General features: G+C 33.8%; 1 protein-coding gene across 7 annotated transcripts in view; it reads left to right on the plus strand.

The window, feature by feature from the left end:
- The window catches only part of CCDC88A (coiled-coil domain containing 88A), a 123,326-nt gene extending 96,171 nt beyond the window's left edge, over positions 1–27,155 (plus strand). For 2 of the 7 annotated variants that reach the window (XM_082426224.1, XM_082426225.1), the window contains 13 exons: positions 516–677; positions 1,783–2,060; positions 2,292–2,435; positions 5,113–5,299; positions 9,267–9,412; positions 12,511–12,603; positions 12,732–12,946; positions 16,277–16,360; positions 17,357–17,560; positions 18,161–18,232; positions 19,216–19,296; positions 21,179–21,438; positions 21,634–22,889. In XM_082426224.1, coding sequence (XP_082282350.1) covers positions 516–677; positions 1,783–2,060; positions 2,292–2,435; positions 5,113–5,299; positions 9,267–9,412; positions 12,511–12,603; positions 12,732–12,946; positions 16,277–16,360; positions 17,357–17,560; positions 18,161–18,232; positions 19,216–19,296; positions 21,179–21,438; positions 21,634–22,629 — 2,922 coding nt within the window. In that variant the 3' untranslated portion in view covers positions 22,630–22,889. Of the gene's footprint in view, positions 1–515; positions 678–1,782; positions 2,061–2,291; positions 2,436–5,112; positions 5,300–9,266; positions 9,413–12,510; positions 12,604–12,731; positions 12,947–16,276; positions 16,361–17,356; positions 17,561–18,160; positions 18,233–19,215; positions 19,297–21,178; positions 21,439–21,633; positions 22,890–26,266; positions 26,367–26,893 lie in introns of those variants that run through there. The other 5 variants (XM_082426227.1, XM_082426228.1, XM_082426229.1 and 2 more) reach the window with 5 other exon arrangements.
- The last annotated feature ends 745 nt before the right edge of the window (positions 27,156–27,900 follow it).

Raw genomic sequence — 27,900 nt, forward strand, 5'->3', positions numbered from 1 at the left:
AAAATACTTAGTTTTGCTGCTACCCCTGGGACCACCACGTGTGTGTGTGCGCGCGCGCGCATATGCGTGCACGTGCGCACATCTGTATGTGTATATATATATATATATTTGCCTTTGGGCAATTTGAAAAGGTACACTCCATTGGCTAGACATAGCCCCATGCACTCTGGGCACTTTTGAACAGCATAAAAACCATTGAACTGACAATCCCATTCTAGTTTTTTGTGTTAATAAATATATGTATAATGGAATATGTTATTTGTTGGACATTATAAAGCAGGCAGAGCACAGACACAATAGTATATTAAGGTTTTAGTATTGCTTTCTTTTCCTTAGATTAAATATCTTTTTACAATTTGGGATAGAGGGGAAATGTTTTGTCTTTTTCTGTTTCAAGATTGTTGAGATTTTTTTGGATTATAATGTTAATAAACACTTGTATAACATTCTAGTATTTGTTACACAGAAATATGTTTGATGCTGCTTTTTTTTAAATATGTGTTTTCTTTATTCAGAATGCTACACTGCAAGCAGAGAAGCAAGCATTGAAAACTCAACTGAAGCAACTTGAGACACAGAACAATAATTTGCAGGCTCAGATTCTTGCACTTCAGAGGCAGACAGTATCATTACAGGAGCAGAATACCACTCTTCAAACACAGAATGCCAAGCTTCAGGTTGTAATGTAAAATTATCGGGATATGCAACAAAACTCTTGAATTATGCTATTATGCTATTAAAATAAGGATGACTAGACATGGTAACATTGTTTCCTAGTGAGAGAATTTAACAGTTAGTTGAAGATAAAGTATTTCTGTATGTGCTTTGCCAAATTTTCGGATATCAGCATTTTTTAAATGTCAGAGCCTCTAAATTAAGTAATAAATTTACTCATCAAATAAAGATAATTTTATTTATATTGACTTTATGGCCTTTTACCCGTTTCATCAAGCTGCTAATAATTAATCAGGTAGAAACCCTTGTTTTAGAGTATGATTGCAGCATATCTATTAGTTAAGTTACTGGAAAACAACACAGCATGAGAATTTTGTCTTTGGACTTATCCTTAATTCAAATGATCCATCTTGCACTTAACACTACCAGTGTCTTTTCAAATAGAACAGTCAAGTGGGGGAAAGTGCAACTCTCTGAAACCTCTTAAAAAGCAGTGAAGAAGTTCCCCCTCTGAATCTAAACGTCGTTCTTTCTCTAACTCTTTTCCAAATGATACAGCAAATACTAATTTAATTTAGACTTGAGAAAATTACCAATTGAATATTCACGAGTAATTGTTTACTTCTATCAACTCTCAACTTCTAGAAAATGATAAACTAGCATTTAAATTTTGTTCTTTTTCATGGAATTGTTGCTAATCACCTTCATTTAAGATAATTTAACCCTGGGAAGTCCCTGGCAGTCCAGTGGTTAGGACTCCACGCTTCCACTGCAGGGGGCCCAGGTTCAATCCCTGATCGGGGGACTAAGATTCCGCAAGCCGTGCGGCTCGGCCAAAAATAAATAAATTAATTAAATTAAATAATTCAACCCAAAACATATATATGATATGTATATCATAATATATATCGTAACACCTACCAAAAATCAAAATTAAATGGTAACCTTATTCTTTAGGGTGCTAAAATCCAAATTTTCTCAGTATAATATGAATATATATGCAGTGATTTATTTAGTGCTCCCTAAAGTTAACATTGTCTTTTACTTTAAAAAAAAGAACATTATAAGCTATTTTTCTTGTGTCTAATAGAGTATGCATTCTTGTAGGTTGAAAATTCCACTCTTAATTCCCAAAGTACCTCACTTATGAACCAGAATGCACAACTCCTAATCCAGCAGTCTTCCTTAGAAAATGAAAATGAATCTGTAATCAAAGAGCGAGAAGACCTGAAATCTCTCTATGATTCTCTGATCAAAGATCATGAAAAGCTGGAACTTCTGCATGAACGACAGGCTTCAGAGTATGAGTCTCTCATTGCTAAACATGGAACTCTAAAGTCTGCCCACAAAAATCTTGAGGTGGAACATAAAGACCTTGAAGATCGGTAATTTATTATCTTTTCTTGTGTTGTTGACTTAAAACCAATTTTCATTGGGTAATATAATAAATTGTATATGTTAAACAGCTCTGAGATAATTTATGTAGGAAATGTATATAAATTTACATGTTTTATGTGATACATATTAATAAATTACTATTGTTTCCTTTATTTCTAAAATGTTTTCTTTTTTTCTAAGGAAATATTATAAACCAAATACATAACTTTTTTTTCCAGTTACAATCAGTTACTAAAACAGAAAGGACAATTGGAAGATTTGGAAAAAACACTGAAAGTAGAACAGGAAAAAATGCTGCTTAAAAACAAAAACCATGAAACTGTAGCTGCAGAATACAAGAAACTTTGTGGTGAAAATGATAGGTAATAAATATTTATATATTTTAGTTTTGTATTATTCATTATATCCAGCGTGTATGTTGCCCCTTTGTAGTACCATCCATAACTTAGAATTTTTTAAAAAGACCCCAGAGCAATAAGTAAATTACCCAACAAAATCATGTAGCTAGTTATAGAATGACTCAGACGAAAACCTGGATCTTCTGCTTTCTCTCATTGTTTCTCTTGATTTATTCAACTAATTAAGTTTTTAAGCCACATTATAAAACAAAATTTCGATGTATGTCGATAGCATTTACATACTTTATTGAGACAGAATGTAATTAAACCTGATTCTTTTTGTCTTTCTCTTTCTGCTAGTCTGGTATCCTGATTCTTGTCTTTGAAGGTGCTAAAAGTGAGCAGCCTTATCATTTTCTAGCTCATTGTTTGTACTTTTAGTTTTAACTGTCTTAGGTTTTAATGGTCTCATATTGCCATGGGGCAAATTATTTTTTAATTTGAAGCCTTGGGAAAATCATAACTTGTCAACTGGTGATCAGCCTACTTCATAAGAGTACATTTTCAAAAAATTTTTAGAAGCCTTTGAAAAATTTAAACAGCCTAAACATTTGTACTGCTTTTACATTGCCGTAGCAGAAGTGCTGAAAGACAGCACACAAAATTCAATGGGGAACATTCATTGAGTATTTGTCCTATTATGGATTTAATGCAATCTATTTTTAGAATTAAACATCTATTTCTTTTCCTTTATTAAAAAAATCCCTAGGCTTCTAGAGCCATTTTCATTTTCATACTTAGTAGTTTTTAATTTAGGAATTTTTACAACTAGAAATTCTGTACTGATGGATTTGAACTTTAACAAGCTCAACACCAAGCTAGAATCAAGGAACATGTATTTGTACAGTATAAACAACAGAAGACCAAATTGTGACAAGTTTACAGGATACAAGGACATATTACATACATAACATTGGGGAATGCGTTAAGTCTGGAAGTCCCATCTTCAACCTAACCTTTTTTCCTTGTTGGGATTCACACCAAACTGGGACAGTTTGTGAACTTGAGTAGACCTTCCAGAAATCTGTTTTGCATACATTAATGAAGAGTCTCCAGAAAGAACTCAGCCTAAATGATAAGAAGAAATTGAGCATGATGAACTTGAACCAGAAGATTATGCAGGCTTGGAAGGGAAGAGTGGTCCTGAGTAGAGTATTTTCTATCTCTTAATGCTGTTCTTGCCCAGCTTTTATGCACTCATGCTTGTGTTCTAAGGGAAGAAAAGGCTTTAAGTAAAACCTGAAAGAGCTCTTTTACAAATAAAAGATATTTGTGAAGACTTAATCTAAAGAACAGTAGTTTATCCATTTCTCTAAATAGCTTAAGTTTTAATCTTAGATAATGCCAAACCAAGAAAGTTGGTGGACTAGGTTGTCTTGGTCTCTTTAGAATTATGTTCACTGAATTGCATTTTGGTGTTAACGTTCTCAGCTTTGAGGGACAATGTAAAAAAACTCTCTTAAAGAGGTTATTTTAGTATTTGCCAGTGGGATGATATTGAGGACATGGTATATTCTACCTCTTTATATCCCCTCCTGCCATGAAGCATTATGTAGCTGTCTGTATGCCTCAGTGAGGTTTGCCCAGCTGTTACACACATGGCATGCATTCATACATGGATTCAACCTATTAATGGAGTGTTTATTGTATGTTTCTGGTCTTGCCATTTTACTTTTTTTACCAAGTCATGATTTTTTAAAATGTATTATTTTATTATTTATAATTCTTATAAGCTTACTCAAATTCTTTGGAAAATGAGTTGAATTAAGTTATTAGATGTTCTGAGCAAGTACCATCCTGAGCAAAAGTTTATTTTGTTTGGCTTCCTCCGCCCTTTTGTGGGTTCCTGATCTTAATTCCTTCCATAAGATGAAGGTTAGTAAACTACAGCTAGCTTAGCAGGCCACATCCAGTCTGCAGCCTGTTTTGGTACAACCCCCAAACAAAGAACAATTTTTACATCTTAAAACGTTGTGGTGGGGGACAGAAAAGAAGAGCATGCTGTAGATTGCATGTGACCCACAAAGCCTAAGGTATTTATTACTCTCTGGTCCTTTATAGAAAGAATTTGCTGATCTCCCTCTTAGAGGTCAGTGGACCTTGTTCTAAAGGTATAATAGTGGAAAGGAACAGAAAAGGCTATACTGTGATTTTTACCAAAAAATCCAAAATTTATCATGAATAATTGAGGACTGCATAAATATGAACAATTCGCCACAACTGCACAAATCTCAATAACTAAAATTTTGATTGAAGTTTGTATATCTCAGTTATCTGGCAACAGATTGATAGATTACCACGTCTCATACTGGATTGATTAATTTGCTCGATCTGATTTTTCTTTATTTTTTTCATGTTGAATTGTAGAATCTTTGAATTCTCTAGGTTAATCAAAACTGGATTGGTTATTTTCTCTTTTGTCCTTTAATCTAAATATTTTCGTATTAATACTTAAAAGTTTTAAAGTATAGTTTTTACAGACTAGAAACTGATTCTTGATGAGTTTAATCACTGGCAAGAGAATCTTCTATATTCTTTCAGTATGTCTGAATGTGATTTACAGCATTTTCACACTGTGTAAATTATAATGAAATCTGTTAAGAGAATCTAACTCTATTTATATCATGATTTCTAATTATAGGTTGAATCATACATATAATCAGCTTTTAAAAGAGACTGAAGTTTTACAAACTGACCATAAAAACTTGAAAAGTCTTCTAAATAGTTCCAGACTGGAACAAACAAGATTAGAAGCTGAATTTTCAAAGTTAAAGGAACAATACCAACAACTGGACATCACATCCACCAAGCTAAATAACCAGTGTGAGGTGAGCTTAATAAGTTTAATTGCTGTTTCCTTCTCTTTAGGTATCAAGACTTGCCTAAAAAGTAAACAATCATATTATAATAATCATAATAGCAGTATAAGTTCAGTAGGGTCTTTCTAAAAGAATTGGTCAGGGATAATTGAAATTCACAGATCATTCAGAAAAACTTCCTTCTTCCTTTATCATTAATTTCAACAATTTTTATTATTAGTTTAAACTTATATGTTCAGATACTTTGAAAGATTAACCCTTGTTTAATGAAAAAATGTTTACTGACCACCTGGCATGTATTAGTAAACCAAAAAGGTAAAAATCTCTTTCCTTGTGGAGCTTATATTCTGGTGGAAGGAAGTAGACAATAAACGTAATAAGTAAGTGAAATATATAGTGTTTCAGTGTTTCGTTACATATGGCTGTGTAACAGTTTACCCCAAAACTTGGTGGTATAAAACAGCCATTTATTATGCTCACATATTCTGTGGGTCAGAATTTGGACAGGGACAGTGGGGCCAGTTTGTCTCTGCTCCACTTGCATCTGGGCCCTCAGCTGGAAGACTGAAAGGCTGAGTGCATGTTTGGTGGTTGATGCTGGCTGTTGGCTAGAAGCATCAGTTTCCTCTTCACATGATCTCTCCCCATGGACTGGTTTGGGCTTTCTCACAACATGGTGAGAACCAGACAGAAGCCATCTCTTTGTTAATGATCAAGCCTCAGAAGTCATGCAGCATCATTTCCCCTGCATTCTATTCACCGAGGCAGTCAAAGTCCCATCCAGGTTCAAGGGCAAGAGAAATAGACTCAGCCTCTTGATGGTGAATGGCAAGATTCCGGAAGAGCATATGGACTGGAAATACTGCTGTAACCATTTTGAAGATTAGTCTGCAACATATGGTATGTTACAAGATGATAAGTTATGTGCAAGTAAAAATGGAGTAGGGTAAAGGGGGATAAGGACCCCCTAAGTGGATGAGGGAGTATAGGTTGAAATTTTAACTAGGCATCCCTGAACAAAGATTTGAAGATTAGTGTATTATTATGTGGATATCTGGGGAAAGAACATTCCAGGCAAACAGCCCACACAGTGAACCTAGGCCAGGGGAATACTGGTATGTTTGAGGAATACTCAAGGAAGCTAGTGTGGCTGGAGTGGAATGAGCAAAGGGGGGAGAATTGTAGGAGATGAGCTCAGAGATATGCCTGGGCCAGATATGTTGCCTTTATAGGCCATTGTAAAACACTTTTCTGGGTAAAACAGGGGAGCCATGGGAGAGTTTTGAACAGAAGTGACATATGCCTTATGTATACAGTTCTACTCTTAACATAATTCCATGCCTCTTCCCATGATGGTTTGATAAAGCGATAAAAGTTTTGAAATAGAAAAAGGATATTGAAAGCCTTAAATAATTCTTAAATTTTATGATTGGTCCCTAAATTGTTAAAGCTTGAGTATAGCTTAACGTCTGAATTTCTTGGAACTTTTAGGAAACTGGCACTTAAGCAAACCCTTAAATGGAATTAGGAATAGACTGCATCAGAAAAGTAATACTTGAAAGCTTTTTGTCTGAAATCACAAACTAATAGAAAAATTAGTTTGAAATCATACATATTTAATTACCCAACAGAGTTCAGAAATTATAGAACATTCATTCTGCCTGTGATTTATAAAAGTTTAAATAAAATATAATTGGGGTAATACACTTAACAGAGGAACATGACGTACAGTGAAGAACATGACAAAATCAACTTCCCCGGAAACAATAAAATTGGACAGAACTATCAAAAACAACCATTTTAGGGCTCTGGAACTCAAGCAAAGACATACAACAAATTGAGAAGAATTTATTAAAGAAAAACTACTCAGCTTTGGGTAGGAGGTTGTTTGAGGCATTTTATCATGTGACTTCTCCCGTTCTTAGTCCCCTCCTCCCTTTTCTCCATACCTGGTAGTTCAGGCAAGGGGCAAGCCTTGAAAACCAACCACTTTGCTACTGGAGGGGACTGGCTTGATTTGAGCAGAGAACAGGAGAGTTCCACACCCAGGAGGGCTGTCAAAGGCCAACTCTCAGATAGCCTGAGGTTGGAATGTTGGATGTGGCAAGTCACAGACCAGCAAACTACTCAGAAATTTAATGTGGAGATCCAAGGAATGAGACAGCTAGCCATAATTTGTCTTGATAAGGTCCTACATGTCACTGGTGGTCTAGAAGACTTCTCAGGAGAGATCAGAAAGGGCCCTAACTACCTTATCCCTGGCTGATTGTCCCAACTTGAGTCAAATGCTAACCCTTGGCTAGGGGCTAAGTCATGTAATAACATGACTTGGAGGGAGTGGAAAAATGAATCCATAGTGTCGGAGGTTCATATAGTAGTTAATCTTTGTGGGAAGGGGTGGTAATTGGAAGAGAGCACAACAAGTGTTTCTGGAATACAATTAATGTGCTGTTTCTTGATCTGGGTGCTCCTTCACACATGAGTTCATGTTGTGATAATTCATAGGGCTGTATATACACTTAAAATTTGTTCTTTTTTCTGTATGTATGTTTTATCAGTTGTCTGCTGATGCAGTAATGCTGTATAAGAACCATAGAACCTCAGTGGTAAGGGACAGTAAACATTTATTTTTGCTCATGAGTCTGGGTTAGCTGAGCAGATATGCTAATCTGCATTGATGTGTGCGCTAAGATCAGTTGATCTTGGTAGGGCTTGCTCCTGTATCTGCAGTTAGCTGGCACGTACCCTGAGAGCTGCCTGGTCTAAGGTGGCCCCAGCTGGTGTAAATTGTCTGTGCCATGTGGTCTGTCATCCTCCAGTAGGATTCCAAGAGACTGAGGGGAAGCACATAAGCCTCTTGAGGCCAAGGCTTGGAACTATCACACCATCACTTCTGCCTCCTTCCCTTGGCCAGAGGCATTCCCAATTCAAGAAGAGGGGAAGTAGATTCCAGTTCTTGATAGGAAAAGTGAGAAGTCACAGCACAAGAGGGTACAGGGAGGAGCACTGCATTCAATTTTGTAGTGAATCTACCACATATGTTGCATTTCAATTTAACAACATATAGATAAATAAAACAAATATAGCACAGTATTGACAGTTGTTAGATATAGATGGCTATTTATGGATATTCATAGTATTATACTATCTGCTTTATCTTTTTTTTTTTTGCTTGCTTTTTTTCCCTACGTTTAAAAAATATATTCTACAAGTGACACTAAATTTTGACAATCACTACTTTGGGCTCTCTGACTTCTACTGAAACCTCTGGCCTAACTAAGGCATATTTCTAATTTCTATTGACTACAGAGAAGAAGCAGCTCAATCATGCTGGCAGTCTAACTACTAGTAATAATCAGTAGTAATACCACCCATTTATTGATACTAGATTACCTGACTCCCTTGGATCGAGCCATAAAAATTATACACAAACTGTTAAGGTTTCTTGAAAACAGTGGTTGGGGGAAGAATGAGGTATATTAAGTACCTACTGTGTGCCATAGGCATGACACCACGTACTTTACATATATTATTTAATCCTTGCAACAGTCTTGGGGGGTGGGAGTTGTTATCCTCAATTTATAGGTGGGGTCGTTGAGGCTCAGAGAGTTACTAATTTGTTCAGCATTTTATAGCTACTTAAATGGAAGTCAGAGATGGGAATCTAGCTTTGGACTCTTAAGTCAAACAGCTGTAAAGAAAGCAGTGTTTTTGGAACTAGATAATTAATTATATGTTAAACCCAGTGTTTGTGAGAATTAAGAAAACATATGTGTCCGGCACATAACCCAGTACTTTAGCTGTCATTATTACTAAAATAATCACTCATGTTCTAATCAGAGTACAACCATCTGATTGTTCAAATAGCAGAAGACTTAAATCTTTGTGAAGTACTTATATTTTTCAGATGTTTTGGGGGATTTATGTTAAATATAAATGTTGATATTTTAAAAAATAAATGTTTGTGTTTAAACAGTTGCTAAGCCAACTTAAAGGAAATTTAGAAGAGGAAAATCGACATCTACTAGATCAAATTCAGACATTAATGCTACAGAACAGAACACTATTGGAGCAGAATATGGAAAGCAAGGATCTTTTTCATGTTGAACAAAGACAGTACATGTAGGTACCAAATAATCTTGCACTCTGAAATATTACTTATGATTTTATCATTGCCATACCTGGTGGCAGAGAAAATGCAATGCTAATTTTTCTTGATTTTCAACATTATTATTTCGATATATATTTTTTTAATGTTTATGTTCTGGGCTAATAACCAGAAATACTAACATAAAAACACATGGATCCTGCACTTAATGAACTATTAATATAAAGCAAGAAATACAAATAAATTCTGTAATGGAGGTGTGTATAGGAAACCATAGAAATACAGCAAATATAAGGGAAGGAATACCTTAGTCTGCAAGAGAAGGTAGACTTTCTAAAGATGATTGCTTGAGCTGAGACTTAAAGGTTCAGTAGGAGTTTGCCTAAGGAGGCATACCAGGCCAAGAGAGCAGCAAATGCAGAAACAGGAGGTGTGATGAAAGTATATTATTACTGTGGTATAGGATCTAAAAATTAATTGTTCTTGCTGGAACAAAATTGAGGAAGGAGGAGTAGCAGAGAAGTGGCTAAACACTCAGGAGCCACTTGACAAAGGTTTTCTTTGCCGTACAAAGGACTTGCTGAAAAATTTGATCGGGGAGTAATGTGATCAGATTTGTGCTTTTTGTTTGTTTGTTTGATTGATTGTTTGTTTAAACCACTGATGACATTAGAGTGTAGATTGGAGGTTCTGAGAATAGAGACAAGGAATAAGTTTTAAGAAGGCTGTTGCAATAATCTAATGAAAAATAATTCACAAGCAGTGATAGTTGAAATCAAATATCAATACAAGAGAGATGTGAAAGATAGAATTGACAGAGCTTAATTATTAAGTTGTATCTCTGTTGAGAGTGGAGGAATCTGGTAAAATCAGAGATTTTGGCCAGGTTAGCTCAGTGGATAGTCTTTGTAATACACCATGATTCACCTTTACTAAATTCTTCTCTTCCTCTTGTTCCCTAAATGAGAAGCACCATAGTATAATAGAAATAGCACAGATGTTGAAATCAGACAGCTCCTAATTCAAATCCCAATTCTTCTCATTACTAGTTATGTGACTGTAGACGAGTTACTTCATTTCTTTGATCATTGGTTTCTTTTTCTCTAAAATAGAGATATAACACCTACTTCCAGCATTATCCTAAGGAGTACATGAAATAATATGTGACTTTCAGGCTTAATGTATATAATGGTGAGCCTCAGGGCACATATGAAGCCAGGATACACCATACATTTTTTTGAAGCGTCGATTTTACTACAAAATTTGGGGCAAGGAACATTATTTTTATATTAATACACAGGTATATCATGGAGCAAAAGGTAGAGTTTCTGTGAACTTTTAAGGTAAATGTAAATTTCAAAGAAATTTCACATTTGTGGCTGGCCACTTTGGATCTTTAATCCTTTTGGCAGCATGTATGCCTTTACTCTCTGCCATAAGAGGTATTTTAGCTTAAGAAGCAGTGAGTGTATCTAAAATTTTAGCATTTAAGTTTCCTGTCCCTTAAGCAGAGGTATTATCCAACACTTTATCTTCTTAATATTCTGACCTTTGGTGAATCATCCATTTCCAAGGTTTCAGTGATCGTATCTATACAGTTGACTTATAAATATTAGTACCTCCTATTCTGACTTTTTGAATTTAAATTTAAAATATCATCTTACATGTCAGACAGTTCTAGCTGAATGCCTCTGTCACATCGTCCTAGTAGGAGTGACAGTGAACAAGTACTACTGAGAATTTGGAGGTTCCTGATGATATTTCAGCAGGTAAAAGGAGAAAAGAACTGGGAGGTATATAGGCTGTGTGCTATTTGAGCTGTGGTATAACTAATGGCAACAACTGTTCACAAAGTTCTTCTTCCATATAAACTCTCAAATCATTTCCTTCTGTTTCCCACTACCCTAATTCTTCCCTCCCACTCAACTAGGCTACCCCCATTAGCATCCTGAATGCTTTCTTTACCTCCATCCTTTCTGATAATATCCTCTTCCATCATTGAGTTAAGGTATGTAAAGCATAGATTTTATAATGTCACATTGTAATGAAACCTTCAATACTTCTGATTTTCTGTTAAGCGAAATCTAAACGTGAAAGTCCCTCACTCCTTATTCTCAGCTCAGCTGTTTAATTTAGCATTCTTATTTTTTGTTTCAGTCTATCTGATATGGCCTTTTTCTTCATGAGGCTTTCCTTGGTCATCCAAGATGGAAATATTTTCCCTTTTATAAGTTCCTTTAGTACTTCCACTGTACTTTTATTTTGTCATCCCTACTATTTTGGATTATAACAGTCACTTGTGTATATATCTTCTCTCTCCTACTGTACTATAAGCAGAGCTGGGCAACTTACTATTCATCTTTATATACACCTCATGGCTCATGCCTTCCTCACTGTGAATGATTGCTAAATATTTGTTTAATAAATAGTATTCTTTGGCATCACAGTTTTCTTAGAGAGATCATTTTACTTTCATTTCCCTATATAATATATACTGTGAAGAACATAAAAATGAAACTAAGATGTGGTGAAGCTAGTGTATTCATGCATTGCTGGAGGCAGGAACTAATTCTCTACTAGTAAATTAAGCCTAAATAATTCTGACATAAAGGAAAAAAATCTGTTTGCATGAAGATGTCGTTGTAGGATTATTTATTGTATTTGTAACTGTTAAGCAAGCTATCCAACATTTAAATTTTTTGCCTATATAAATTATGATAAATCACCCTTCATACCAAAAATGATTTGATATACTAAAGATCCAAGAATAGGGGAATAGTCAGTGTTGATACAATGTTGTTAATAGCTGTAAAAAGATGTTGAGAGAATTCTTTTGTCATGATGATATTGTAATATGGAAGATTTTCTTCAAACAAAAATCCTATTGAAGAATTGAAACTTTAAGTCCTATGTCCTTTTATTTAAGTAAGTCGTAAATTTAAAGAAAATGAGAAACTTAGAAAAAACTCCATTGTTACTACCTACTAAATTCTTAGTTGTCAACTGTGGTATCTGTATTTCTTTATGTTTTGGGGAGAAGTTAGATCTTAGTCCCCAAATAATATCATTCATAACTGTACAAAATATGATGCATGTCCTTTTATTTTTATAGTGATAAGTTAAATGAATTAAGACGACAAAAGGAGAAATTAGAAGAGAAAATTATGGATCAATACAAATTTTATGACCCATCTCCTCCTAGAAGGTACTATTAACCAGGTTTATTTTCATTTTTATTTGAAAAAAAAAACAAAACAGAGAAGCTTCTGATTTTGAGAAGGACTCATATGTTGAATGTTAGACTGATAAGAATCTTTTAAAATTATTTTTTAGGAGAGGCAACTGGATTACTCTAAAAATGAGAAAATTGATAAAGTCTAAGAAAGACATTAATCGGGAGCGTCAGAAATCACTAACATTAACACCAACCCGCTCAGACTCCAGTGAAGGATTTCTTCAACTCCCCCATCAAGATAGTCAAGATAGTTCTTCAGTAGGTTCAAACTCTTTAGAAGATGGCCAAACTCTGGGGACCAAGAAAAGCAGCAGTGAGTGCTTAAACTCTTTAAACATTTGTGATCTCTAGTGCTGATTTAGAATCCTTACTGAAGATTTCTTTTAAATAGCTTCCACAGTCCTTTGGGATAATAGTCAATGAATGTGTTTCTTTTTAACTCCATATCATTTTTAAATTCATTGCCTACTGCAATACTGCATAACCACATGATTTTCTATATTGTGTATTTAGAGAAATATCATACACAGAGATACCATCATTTGGCCAGGGAGGTAAAATAGTACAGAAAGACCAGTGAAATGAGACCCAGTATACCTCTGCCACTTGCTAGTTCTGTTAACATGGGCAAGCCTTTTACCTTTGTGTCATACTTCACAGGGCAATTTTGAGGAGCAACCGAGAAATATTTATAAGAGCTCATTTTCAAAATTATTTATAACTTAATAGTAAGGCTTTTTATAATGACGTCTTACTCATACTTTGATGCTGTCAAATTGGAGAAAAGTTACATTGTGGGGAAGCAAAGAAAAATCGCTATGAATTTGAAGAGAATGTTATTCAATGATTTAGAAATAGTTGAAGGTTATAAAAGTTATTGAGGGATTGTTTGGTAAAGGTTCAATGAAAATAAAGATGTAAGTTTGTGCATAAACTTGCAATTTAACTTTTTAAATTACAAATGTAGAAGTATAATATCATAACGTGCCCTATACAATTAATACTCTCTTGATTTCATTATTAGTGCACTTTGCTAAACATCAAGAGCAAAGTAAAAGCCTAAAAAAGTGTATTTTAAGGGAAAGAAAAGAATCCAGTGGTAGGCCCTTTGAAGATATACAAGAATTTGACTACTAGCAATGTTCTTATAAAATATGTAAACAGGATACTATGAATCCACTCACACTATAACCAGAATCCCTAAATTTAAAAGTATATGTATGTATATATGTTTACACATATATAAACATATATACATATAGTAAACTATATATGTGTATATGTGTATGTATGTATATATATATATGAATTTCAGTACTATTCTTCTGAAGTATAGTATAGGCAAAAACAGCTACTACTTCCCCCAGGGGTAGACTCTCCATATGGGCAGCTCTCAAAACACTCAAAAAACTATATAGACGTTGTTTTGTCCTCAGGGGAATTATCTCTGAAAAAACAGTATTTTAGAGTGTAGGAGATTAGACATTCATTATAGGCTATATTTCAGAATGCAACTATAGCACCCTGTAAACTAGAATCCACAAGTAAGCAACAAAAAAATCATACACATACCTGAGTACATATTCATACATACATACATACATATGTACAAGTGTGTGTGTGTATAAGAAAGTGGTTTAATTCTATATATCCATAGAAGATTAGTCTTGTCAGTCAAATCTACATGAAACCTGTGAGTATGGTAGAGAGATCATCAAGTTTTCCTTAAAAAGGTGCCAGATGATCCAATTTTATCTGCTACCTTTGGATATAAAATATCTGACATCATATTTAATGAGAAATGGTCATGGGTATACTTAATTTGTTTAATTAAAGGAAGATATTTCAATTCTGATATGAAAATATACAAAAGAAAGGCACAGTCGTTTTTGAGGTAATCTTGTTTGTTTTAAATATAAATCTGTCATTCCTTCATACTCTCTGCTGAAACATCCAGAGTAAGAATCAGAAGGAAGTAATATTCTCCTTTCCATCAGTTGTTCAGTTTTAGAATTTTAAAAATAAACACAAAACCCAACCATTCTAATGTTCCCTTAATTTCAATATAGTTTGGGAAGAGAACATTGTATATCTACAAACTAATTGCCATAAGAAGGATCACATTCCACCACTGGCAGATTTAAAACTCCTTTTATCCTGTCCATTTTGGATGAGTGCCTGTCTGTCAGTAAAGCAGTCTATGGAAAACAGTTGAAAACAGGAAAAGAAAGTATCTAAACAAGACAACGTGTGCATGCTGCAACCATTCAGCTTTGTTTTAGCTAAGTGTCCATTTTTACATTGCTTTCAGTTCATTTCTTTTTAATCATTGAAAACAGCTGTGTTTACCAAACTAGAAATGAAATAAAAGCTTAAATGAATCATGACTATTCTTAATAGCAATCAAATAAATAAGTTAAAAAGCTGTATGTCCTTGCATTCTCCTTAATGAGTGATACTCGTCAGTTTGTCAGAAGAGCTTTTTATTATTTATAAGATGACAGCAAACCCTGAGAAACAGCATAGTTATTAAGGCTGTGTACAGTATGCTTTTAAATCTTGATATGAGTTTTTCCCCTAGCTCTTAAATTGCAGTTCCAAAAAGGTGTAACAGTTTTTCGTATTAAAATCTTCTTAAGGTGTAGCTTAAGAATGTTAGTGACTCTAGTGAACATTTTAATTTTTATGTTAATGACTCCTACTGTAGTATAACCCTAATTTTCCTTCATATAATTTTCCTGCATAGTGCTACCTTTGATTTTTTTTAATAACCCCAAAAGCCCTTTAAAATATCTAAAAATGTTATAAATACATATTTTTCTGTCATTTTTGCTTGCTTTAGGTTACCTCTTTATCTTTTAGGCTTATCAAAGCTTAAAAGCTACTATCAAAATACTGTTTTTTCTTTCTCCCAGGCAACCTTTTGCAAAATGAAATTAATGTAATTGTCATCTTTTGAAAGACTTCTCTTAGAAGAGTATATATTTCTGTGGTGCTGCTAAATAATGCACCAGAATTCAGTTTAAACCGAGAAGTAATTCCCTATTTTCTTTTTTGAAGTTTAAGGAAATAATGAGAGTTTTTTTAAGTTTCTTTAGATTATTTTAAACATCCCCTAGTTTTTGTTGAGGCATTTTACCTAATGCTTGTACTAAAAATGTACAGGATGTACATTTTTCTGAATTACCTTTTTTCCAAAATAAAATCTTATAATTTAAAAAGTTAAAGAAAATAGAGGACTGAAAGCCTTCTACATTTTCATCATGTGTACTCTGTGATCCACCAATAATGGCCCTAATAATAAAGGTGTATCTTTACAACTTAACTAGGAAAATTGTTCCTTCTGTAAGTAGTTCTAATCAGTTCCTATATTTCTAGGACTTTAGTCAATCCAAGCTTTCAAAGTATATGTTTCTCATCATTGTCTTCAGTGCTTTTTCAAGTATTTTAAAGTATCAAAGTACATATTTCATATTTCATTATCACTCAGCAGCACGAGAATAATAGCTTTAGTATAGTTTACATAGCTGAAGCTCAGACATTCATTTCTGTCCTTAATTTCAACATTTAACTCCCATCTGTTCTTCTCCCTTTTTTCTTTCATTTTTCTGTTTCTGTTTTTCCTCATGCTCTGACATTAAAGTGGTTGCACTGAAAAGACTGCCCTTTTTGAGGAACAGACCGAAGGATAAAGACAAAATGAAGGCCTGCTACCGTCGTTCCATGTGTAAGACTTTATGACAGTTCAGCTTCTTTCAAATGACTACACTGGCTTCCATTACTAATTTTTCACTAACCATTCTTTGGACTGTGCCAATTTTCTTATTTTGCAAAGTGCAGTCTTCCTGTAATACAAGGAGCTGGAAGAATATTTTTTTTCTTAACTGGCACTGAATTTGCATTATATGTATGTTCACTTATACATATACATGCATATGTTTAGTCATACATGTAATATACTTGGAAATTTCCAGTACTTTCTAAAAGTTGGCAGAAAAAAACCTTTAATTTTATATGCCATAGAGATTTCTTCCCAAAGAAATTTACTTAAAGAAAATATAACAAAACCTTTAGCATTAGGTATTTAATTTCTTAATGAACTAGGATTAAATAAATAAATAAATAAAATGGCCTGTAACCCTTGAGAATGTTTGTCATTCTTTATATAATAATACTCTGGTTTTTCTTTTTTTAAGTGGAATAGGTAAATACATAATCATATTAAATGTCTGTCACTTTGGATATCCTCTCTTTCAGGTTTTTATTGAATGGTATACTTATTTGATTCATAAAATGAATAATTTCTTCAGTAATCTGCTCTGACCAAGGACTCTTTATCATTTTCAGTAGTGATGCTGTAAAGAACTGCTCTCCATATTACCTTTATTCATGCCATTTTTGTCACCACAGAACCACATTATGAAGGCTTCTAATTATATTGTACATCACTGCTCAAAAGCATGGCAGTTGTACAGAGTAAATTTCCTTTTCCTATCTTTAAAGAGGGTGGAGGGTGATAAAAACATTTATTGAAGTTTATCAGCCTTCAGCCTACTCATTTCATTCAGCTGAATGCATGTCATAATTCAAATGACCTTGTGGTTAGTTTTTTATTTCACTTGCATTAATCCATAGACAAAAGTCATATCATTTATAATACAAAATAGAAATAAGAGCAAATACATTAACCATGCTGATTCATTTGCTTTCATTTGCATCCCAGCCATGAATGACCTGGTGCAGTCCATGGTCCTAGCAGGAGGACAGTGGACAGGTAGTACTGAGAATTTGGAGGTTCCTGATGATATTTCAACGGGTAAAAGGAGAAAAGAATTGGGAGCTATGGCCTTCTCTACTACAGCCATCAACTTTTCAACTGTCAACTCTTCTACAGGCTTCAGATCCAAGCAGTTGGTTAATAATAAAGGTATAGGCCGTCTGCTATTTGCGCTGTGGTGTTAACTGTTGGCAACAGGAATTTTAATTTGACTTTGCCATGTTTACTTTTTTGACAGCAGCAACCTGAAATAATGATCAAAACAATCTGGATTTGATCTGAGGGAATTTTCAAATCATTTCAAAAATTTAAAACATCGTACAAATAACTAAAATCTTTTCCTAGGCCTTTCATAATAAACAGATAATGAACTAACAAGAAATGGAAACGTAAACCAAGTAAAAGAATGAGAAGAGAGAGTGATAGAAGCTTTAAAAAAAAAAACACAAAAAAAACCTAGAAACACTATAGCATCACAGAGAACCATATAGAGCAACCCAGGCTCTTGCTTTGCTTTGCAGGGTCACAGGCAGATTGTTTCAGTGCTTCTGGTGTTTTCCCTAAGCAAGTCAACTCTCATCAGAGCTATTCTGTTTCTTACTCCTATTCGTTTCTGATTGAATCTATGAAATATGTTAAATCAAGATGTATTATACATGGTTGAAAAAGAATTTCCATATTCTGCATAAATAAAATTTTATAATTTTTTTGTTAAAAATATTTTTATATTCATTTTGCTATTTTATGTAGATACTACATCCTTTGAAGACGCAAGTCCACAAGATATTAGTGATGATTCTAGCACGGGATCAAGAGTTCATGGTAAGATATGAACTTTATTTAGAGAGTACATATTACATACAGAATGAGAATGCTAAGACTCTTGCATTGACCTGCTGAATGTGGCACTGCCAGCAAGCATGTTTTCTCTAACCTGCATCTCATAGCTACCTCTGCTATTTCTTCAAACCTACTACCCCCTTTTGCCTTTTTTAAGGTTATTATTTCATCCAAATTGACTCTGTTTTCATCAAGGTCATTTATAAAGTATGCCTGCACAATGCTCAAAGGTAATTTTGTTGCCATTTTGGCATAAGGTTAAAGTGATGAGATACATTTTATGTTTGGTTTTAAAAATATTCACTTTGGCAAAGGACAAACTCTAAGAAACCACATTTTCTGCTATGTTGAGCATTTCAGAGTTTTTAGTTTCTATCTGGAAAGTCATATCTTACCAAACTAAATTAACAAATAGTGGATAACAGAATTTCATATGTAAAGGAATATGTTAAAGGAATTTCATATGTAAGCAGGACTTTAAGAAGTAGGATAGGGCCATGTTAACTGTGCAATTGTTTCCCTTGTATGGATAGGAATACAGGACATTAACTGTGCAGATGCTCATATTCCTCCTGTTCGTGGCATCTCTGCAATGTGCAGGGTTCCTTGTCTGATCTGTTGTAAGTGACCTAATCACCAGCTTTCTTTTTGGGGGGGCATGTCATTCTGTTCAACTAAAACAGTCCTGGTATCCATCTAGAAATCCATTTCCAAATCTAATTATGCACTTTTATCTTCTTTTCTTTGAATCTCAGCTATTGTCTGAGAAGTGTCCTGTTCTCAACTGTTTAACTGAACTATCTGGAAATGCCTTTGCTCTCTAACCTGTAAGAGTCAACTCCGTGGGCATGCTCAGCCTGTGAAAGTATGCATGATTGCTTCCTCAAAGCATTCTGTAATCAGAATGTAAAGTTCATTGTCTTCAGCTGGAAGTTTTATCACTGTCTCCTGATTTTTTCATTTAGCTTCGAGACCAGCCAGCCTTGATAGTGGCAGAACATCCACTAGCAATAGCAATAATAATGCTTCACTCCATGAAGTCAAAGGTATGCTGTAGGTAAATTTATTAATATGCTCCATCCATTTCCAGATTTAAAAGTGGGAGATTGATGAAGTTTCTGGGGTAAAGTATGAAATCCAAATCATTCTATGTTTGGAACATAGTTCCTTGGAATATTTTATACTTTTCACATTGCAATACAAATGTATTTCAATGTGTACAAATGTAAAAACAGGAGCAGTTATTTTAGTTTCCATTTTTCATCCTCACAGATAAAATCTTTTTCTTGTAATCTTTATATTTCAAAATATCTATAGGTTCTTATTTTACTTACATTTTGTCTTTGTCATGAAAGTGGTTGTCCTTAACTTTCTCATGATACATGTACATTGAACTCACAGAAGGTGTTTTAGAAATACTTTTAGCTTTTCTTATCCACGAAATAAGGAGGAATATATTTTTTTAATTTGAAAAGACAATTGTGTGTGTGTATGTGTGTGTGTAAGTGTAACAAGAGCCAAATGGGTGCATATAGTTCATATAAAGAATTAGTTCAAGATATCTTTTTCCTCAATTTTTTAATATGCATTCCAAGGTGAGATTTTTATGTAAATGTCTGGAAGTATTGACTAACACCTTTTTCCTTAAAGGTATACTGCTTACTCAGATTCTGGAATTATTTAATAGATTATAAAGGTTTGTGAAAGTAGTTGTTCTCTACAGTCCAGAATTGTTAAATTATAATGAGTGCATTTGTTCTGTTGCTTTTTCATATTATAAAATCATTTTGTCTCAGTTGTGATTATATTTTATTATTAATGCTTTGACTTTGTTGCAATGATCTGAAAAATCTGATTTCAAGGAGGGATTATTTTTTCATTTTTTATAATCATGTTTTTATATCCTGTAGAAAAATATAGTCTGAAATGTAAGTAAGTCTTTTCTGATTTGAAAATTTAAGAAAATCTTTTTCCTGTAAAATGTTACATAGCTTGAGCCAAAATTTTTCCTGACCCATTTTATTCTCTGTGATTAGGAAACCATGGAAAGTTGCATTTTCTATCTTAATGCTGTATCTACACAGTTTGCAATGGATCAAAATGAATAAGCACTCTTAAGGAATAGCATAAACTTTAGGGAGCTTTTTTCCAGAACTAGTAATTTGCATTCTGTATAGTTGTTCAGCCTCAACCGAGTCTTTGAAAGCTGTATAGCCACCATACCAACAGTGGAAAGCAGGGAGAATCAGGGAGAATCATTCAGCTGAATGATTCAGACATTAAAGAATAAAATACTACATACTTAATTTTATATTTTTACTGGAATTTTCTAAGTAATTACATCATGTCTCCATTTGACTTTCCTTAGATGCTTGCTGTTTAAATTTTTAAAATATTTCTTTAAGATTATTCATTTAGGATCAACAAATAAGCCTTCAAATAAGGAATACAGACCTCATAGAAAGTCAAAGAATTAGAATTTTTAGCATTTAGAAGAGTTTTTGGTTTTAACATTCTCAAATAATTTAAAATTCATATAATCATGTTTTGTTTTAAATTGTGAGGTGTTTTACAATTATTTGAACCTGACTTTTAAAAAATGTATTATTTCCTTGTTTATTCATTCATTTACTCATCAAATGTATTGAGTGCCTGCTTTATATGTTTAGGTTGTGGGTATGGTGGTGATGGCAAGTCTTTGCCCTTGTGGAGCTTATAATATTTGTCAACTTGACAAATAAGGAAGCACGCTATGGTAGACATTTGTTAGACTGATGGGAGATTAACATGGTTTACTAAGCATTTCTGAATAAAGCTTTGAAAGTCAGTTTGGCTATTCGTAAGAATCCAGTCAACAGATGTCAGTACTTACATAGTTTTAATCTCGTTTCTATTATTGAACTCTTAACACACCATTTACTCCAAAAGCAGGTGCAGTTAATATCCAAAGCAGGCCACAAAGCCACAGCAGTGGAGAATTTAGCCTGCTTCATGAGCATGAGGCGTGGTCCAGCAGTGGTAGCAGTCCAATCCAATACTTGAAAAGACAGCCCAAATCAAGTCCAGTGCTCCAGCACAAAACACTAGAGAGTCGAGCACATCACAAGGTCAAAACTGGTTCCCCTGGAAGTGAAGTTGTTACTCTACAACAGTTTTTGGAAGAAAGCAACAAGCTTACCTCAATACAGGTTAGTTTTATCTATGGTGACCTTAATTTAGATGGACACTACAAGTTAAATTTCTATGGTTGAACTTTAGAGCTTTTTTTTTTTAAGGAGGGTTTAGAGGCATTAGCAATTTTTTTATTGCACAGTCTAATGTATCAGGAAAGTAAAAGCATGGCTGTATTCACTAATCTGCTTTGATTTTTTTTTTTTAAACAGATAAAGCCCTCAAGTCAAGAGAATCTTTTAGATGAAGTAATGAAAAGTTTGTCTGTCTCTTCTGACTTTTTGGGAAAAAACAAACCAGTTAGCTGTGGTCTGGCCAGGTCAGTAAGTGGAAAAACTCCAGGAGACTTCTATGATAGACGGACAACTAAGCCTGAACAATTTGTGAGACCTGGTCCTCAAAAGACTGAAGATACCTATTTCATTAGTTCTTCAGGAAAGCCTACACTAGGCACTCAAGGAAAGATAAAAGTAGTAAAAGAAACTTCTCTGTCACGACAATCAAAAGATAGTAATCCCTATGCCACTTTACCTCGTGCAAGCAGTGTGATCTCTACTGCTGAAGGAACTACCCGAAGGACAAGCATCCATGACTTTTTGACCAAGGACAGTAGACTACCTATGTCAGTTGATTCACCACCAGCTACTGCTGATAGCAGCATCACTGCAACATCTAGTGAGTACCGTTTACACCAGTGGTCCTCTCATCCACTTCACAGTCCAACTTATGCTGTAGGTTCTCAAGCACAAAATGATTTAGCTACAGACAAGCCCACGTCTCCATATGCCCAGGCCAGAAACTCAAGAACAGAAAGGTCACATTTTCTAAACCAGAGTTTTGCCACTGTTAATATGTCTAATGATGCATTTGGAATATCAGCTAAAGATAGCATAGACTCATTTACTGTGGCTCATCCATCTCAGCCATTTTTATCCCTGAATACAGAATTAGTTAGTAACATAAGTGGGCTACCTCCCAGACCAGTCACCAGGCTAACTGACCAGGCTTCTACTTCTTTGGATAAAGCTGCACAGAAAGATACTGAGCAGTTTTCTGATAATCAGAACTGCAGTAACAGTAACCCACAGTCTTCTGTAGTTAGCAATAATCTTATCACTCCTGCATGCCTGTATCCTGATGACACAGAAGCTGCATTGTTGGTTTCTGAGGATAATCAAACTGTTTGGTATGAATATGGTTGTGTATGATCAAAACTGCACAATATAATACTGATGTCATTTGATATGCTCTATGCTTCTCTAATCTGATTTGAAGAGCTGCTGTTGAAAAGTATCATTTGGCTAGGTTTATACTTTTATTTTTAAATTGTAGATAGTGTTCAGGTGTACATTGTGGCATGTATATAAATGTGATTATGTAACCACAACAAAGCTTGCATGAAATATTAATTGCATTGTACATTTTTTGCATGACTTTAAGAACCTTAACAATACATGCTCCTCTTTGACATTTCTTGTCACCTAATAAGAGATTGTTACTTTGATACCTAGAAGCATGTTAAAATGGTTGCATGCTATAATTACCAACAAGGCATTTCCAAGTCATATTTACTTCATTGGTTCCAAAAAAGAATGCTCATTGTCTCTCTCCCTCCCTTTGCTCCCCTTTCCCTCTCTCCCTACCTCTCTTCCTCTTCTTTTTTTTTTTTCCCAAAATGTGCACTTCATATTGCACGTGTATAGTATTAGTAAGGAAAACATGTTTAAAAGATGTCATTTTCTTTTGCCATTTAATTATGCCTTCTGCCCTGCTGTTTTATTTTCAAAGAAATAGTTATTAACTACTGCTCATATTTATAAAATTGTTCAGATTTAAAACTTTGTTAATACTCATAAATTTAGCGTAATTCTTTTTTTTAAAAAAAAAACATCAAATTTAAATGTGACATACAGGGACTAGGAGTATTTGTATTCTATTTCTTCTCTGCACTTTTCTTCATTTGATAAATGTAAGAGCTCAAGTACTATCTTTCCTTCAAGATGACTTTTTTACTTGGCATCAGTTAACACAGTAGTTTTTTCAGGTTTTTTTTTTATAGAGAGTCAAAGAGAAATAAAGCAAATCATACTCCATGTGTGAGAAATTTGCATTTTTACTTCTGTTCAAAAAGGGTAGCAAGCTTATAAAGTGGTGAAGATTGTTACTTATATAATTCTATAATTTATTACTAAATTATATATGTCTGTCCTTAAAACAGAATTTTCTAAAATGAGTACATTGTGCTAAAATAAAATGCAAAATTAGTATTTGTAATCACTTAAACAAACAAGTATGTTTTTAGTAGAACAAATTTTAGAATTAAGAATAAATGCAAGCTCTTAACTAAAAATTAATCATAAAATATGGAGAAAATATTTGCTAACTCTGACTCATGTCATAAACTTTAAAATTATCTTGCTGTGGTCATAGCACTTTTAAAGCAGAATCAGCTAAACTTGAATTGTTTTATTCCAGAATAAAACAAAACAAAAGAAAACCTCAAGAAACCCATAACCCTGACTCACTTACTTCTAGAGAAGTATATCTTAGTTCTGTCTCTGAAATGTTTTTGCCATCTTGATTCAGCCTAAATATTACTGACAGTCATGCAGCCTGGCATCTAGAAGAAATGATTTGAAATGTAACTTTAAAAATGGGGAGGAAATTATTATTTTACACGTTGTATTAAATTATTATTGTTATTATTGGGCGAAAGAAAACAAAGTTTATAGAGAATCTTTGCTTAATGAAATGTGTATCCTGGCAATTCCCTGGCAGTCCAGTGGTTAGGACTCCACGCTTTTACTGCTGAGGGCCCAGGTTTTATCCCTGGTCGCGAAACCAGGGATCCCTGATCCTGCAAACCGTGTGGCACGGCCAAAACTTTTTAAAAAAAAGAAAGAAAGAAAGACATTTGTATCCTTTATAAATTAAGCTATTCTCTTCTTTTCTCATAGCCAGCTCTTACTAAAAATGCTTTTAATGCAGGTAATCAAATAAACACAATCAGAAATTTTTCATATTTTTTAGTATCTACATGAATACATCAGTCTGTTTTGTTGTCACTTGTTTCATAATCAGTCCGAACATTTCAAATGTTTTTGGTGTCCCTTTTTTCATAACCTGATAATAAAACTTAATGGTAAATATAGGTGAGATTACATGGGGCCATATATGATACAAATGTAATAATTAGTGTAATTTCCACATTTAGTCAAAGATTATTTCACAACCATTTCAACTTTTCAGATAAGTCTGGCCTTATACTTTGTTTAAAATATTAAATTTATTTATAAAAATATATTGAGAAATCATATGCTATTATAGTAAAAACTGATTATTTTACAATATTAGACTTACAGGAAAGAAGTATTTCTAACCCAAATGGCTATAGTTATATATACAGCATGTTTTCCAAAAGAACATACACACTGTGCATGTAAGACAGATAGATACATACCATGTCCATGTGTCTTGATGTCAAAGAATACAGGTTAGACTTCCGCCAGAAACTGTCACCAGCTGTAGAGTCATAAAATTCCCCCCAAACACTATTTTACCTGTGTTTCTTGATAGCACTTGAAATCAAAATTTTAGCAGTGAGAAGAACCTTAGAAATCATATAGAGCTAGTGTTTCCCAAACTTTAAAAAAATCAACATAATATTTTCTATGAATGAAATCTTACAAAGATGCCCCAATTTTTTAAAAAAATTTTTTTTTTTTGGGATAAAAGTGAAGCAACTCTGACTCAATTGAGCAGTGGCACTTTTTTTCCTCCAAGACAGCTCCATAAATACTCTAGCGGCTTCACAGATTACAGGCATACCTCGTTTTATTGTACTTTGCTTTATTGTACTTAACAGATACTGCATTTTTTTACAAATTGAAGGTTTGTGGCAACCCTGTGTTGAGCAAGCCTATCGGCGCCATTGTTCCAACAGCATTTGCTCAGTTCGTGTCTCTGTGTCACATTTTGGTAATTCTCAGACTATTTCAGACTTTCTCATTATTGTTATATTTGTTATGGTGATCTGTGATCAGTGGTATTTGATGTTACTATTGCAAAACGATTATGACTTGCTAAAGGCTCAGATGATGGTTAGCACTTTTTAGCAAAGTATTTTTAAATTAAGGTATGTACTTTGTTTTTTAGATATAATGCTATTGCATACTTAATAGACTACGGTACAGTGTAAACACAACTTTTACATGCATTGGGAACTAATAATTCTTGTGACTCGCTTTATTGCAATATTCACTTTATTACAGTGGTCTGGAACCAAACTTGCAATATCTCCGAGGTATGCCTGTATTAGTACCCCAGTTTTAGATGAAATTGAATAGCTTTCATATTCCTAGCTTAGATTTCTAGAAATTACACCCTTATTATTTGTGACATTGTAAATTTATGTTGTTAGGCACTGGGTCCCCTTTGATCAAAGCAATTTTAGTTCTAACAGTGTAAATAGGTATATTATTTGCCAATAAATTATGCCTCAAGCCCTGGTTTTCTTAGTAAATAATACAATTATTTCATTGTGGATGTTTCTGCTGCTGCATGCAAGATTATTTTTTACTTTAAAACTATATGTGACCATTTAGTTAAATAAACATAGTAAGTAAACCTATCTGACACTAAGAGGGCATAAGTATATTACTTAATAGCTTTTAAAATATAAAAATCAGTCTTTAGGTAGAGAGATGTCTTTCGGATTAATAACATTTCCAGAGTTAGATTCCTTCTCCTTGCCCTACTCAATGAGAGCTCTTTAGTTTCTTATCTTCATGAATTGTATTCTGTTTAGCCTTTCATTAAATAACATGAAATGCTTTTCTCCTGCAGATGTGGACAAAGTACAAGAAAGCAGAAATTCAAAAAGCAGGTCTAGGGAGCAACAAAGCTCCTAATTCTATTACCCACTACATGACATGTGGGCCAAGTGGTGAGTTTCTTGCTTAAAATGTAAATGAGATTAATCTCATTTATACAAACTAACTGCATTAAGTATAAGAACAAGTGCACATTGCATTAACAGATGTAAATATTGCTTGCTTTAATTCATGACTTTCTGTCTTACTAGTAAATCAAGATTAGGTGAGTCCCAAAAGATTTTTCCCATCAGTGCAGGAAACCAATCTTTAAAAATTATTTTTCTTTTTTCCCCTCAATTTAAATTTGATTTTACTAATGAGTAATGTTTTAGAAATTACTTTTTCAGTTTGAAGTCTTTCTTTGTGGTAGGAATACAACTTCTGTGCAACATTCTTGATAATTGAGGAGAATAAATTAAATGCCTTTTCTATGAAGAGCCACTCAAAGAAAAATTGTCTCTGACTTTCTGTCACTCTCATCCCTATAGAAGTATCTGGTGCATGCTGTTCTTTTAGTGGTTGCTCTGTATTTTATATCTCTTATCTTCAAGCTTTTCTTATATTTTCTTTCTTCTTTCTACCTTCCAACTAAATACAGAGAGAAAAGTGTCCTTCAGTTTCTCAGTGTGAAGCCTTTATTTCTGAAGTAACAAGACACCCAACTATAGGAATCACTTTTTAAAATCTTTAAGACTTTAACAATCCTTCGTGACTAGAGCAGGAAAGAAATACAAACCTTCATTCCTTCCTTGAATCAAGGAGCACTACTGGAGTCAACTGCCAAAATTTTTAGAAGGTTTTGTGACTTACCGTACATTGTACTGTTAAGATCTACTGAATAAAGGATGTTCTCTCACTAAGGACCAAGTGTTTTAAGGTTTCAAGAAGTACTCCAAGAACAATATACTTCCTTCATCATTTGTTTATGAATTTATCCATGTTTGCTTAATGCTTCTGCTAAGTATTAGTCTAAATCTAGCCATTTATATTTAGTTGTGTAAACCTAAATTAAATGCTGTAGTATGTTGTGGGATGTACTATATATCAAGATACAGAGAACATTGTTTTGGCATGTCAGAGCCTTATTTGGTTAGCAGACTGCATGTGTTGGTATTCTTTTTTTTTTTAAGCCAATTATTTTGATGCACTGCAAAAGAAATTCAGTTTATGAGATAACTCTGAAAAATCCATAATAAGATAGGAGTTATAAAAAATTTACAGTGATATTAATCTTTCCGTATCCCCCACTAGCAACACTAAGCAATTCACACATGGATCTAAGGTAATTAAAGTGTGTTTTTCTGAAACTTTTTTTTAGTAAGGTGGTTTTCTAGCAAATGGCATTCCCAAGATAAAGCTGTTGTTTGAACTCATTTCCCTCCTTTAGTACTGGGTTATGTATGTGTTTGTTTTTTAACTTGAGAGCTGACTGTTGCTTAAGAAGTTTTCTTATGGCAAAAATAATGTAAATAATTTACTATGATCTGCATTTTGCCAGGAACTCATTTATTATTAAGGTTATCACTTATTAATAAAAATTTTTCTGTTTTTGTCCTTTATAATACTACATTAAAGTTGGTAACTGTTATCGGTACTTTTGAAATA

The sequence above is a fragment of the Balaenoptera physalus genome (genome assembly GCF_965194825.1).
Source record: "Balaenoptera physalus genome assembly, chromosome: 15".
Classification (NCBI taxonomy): Eukaryota; Metazoa; Chordata; class Mammalia; order Artiodactyla; family Balaenopteridae; genus Balaenoptera; species Balaenoptera physalus.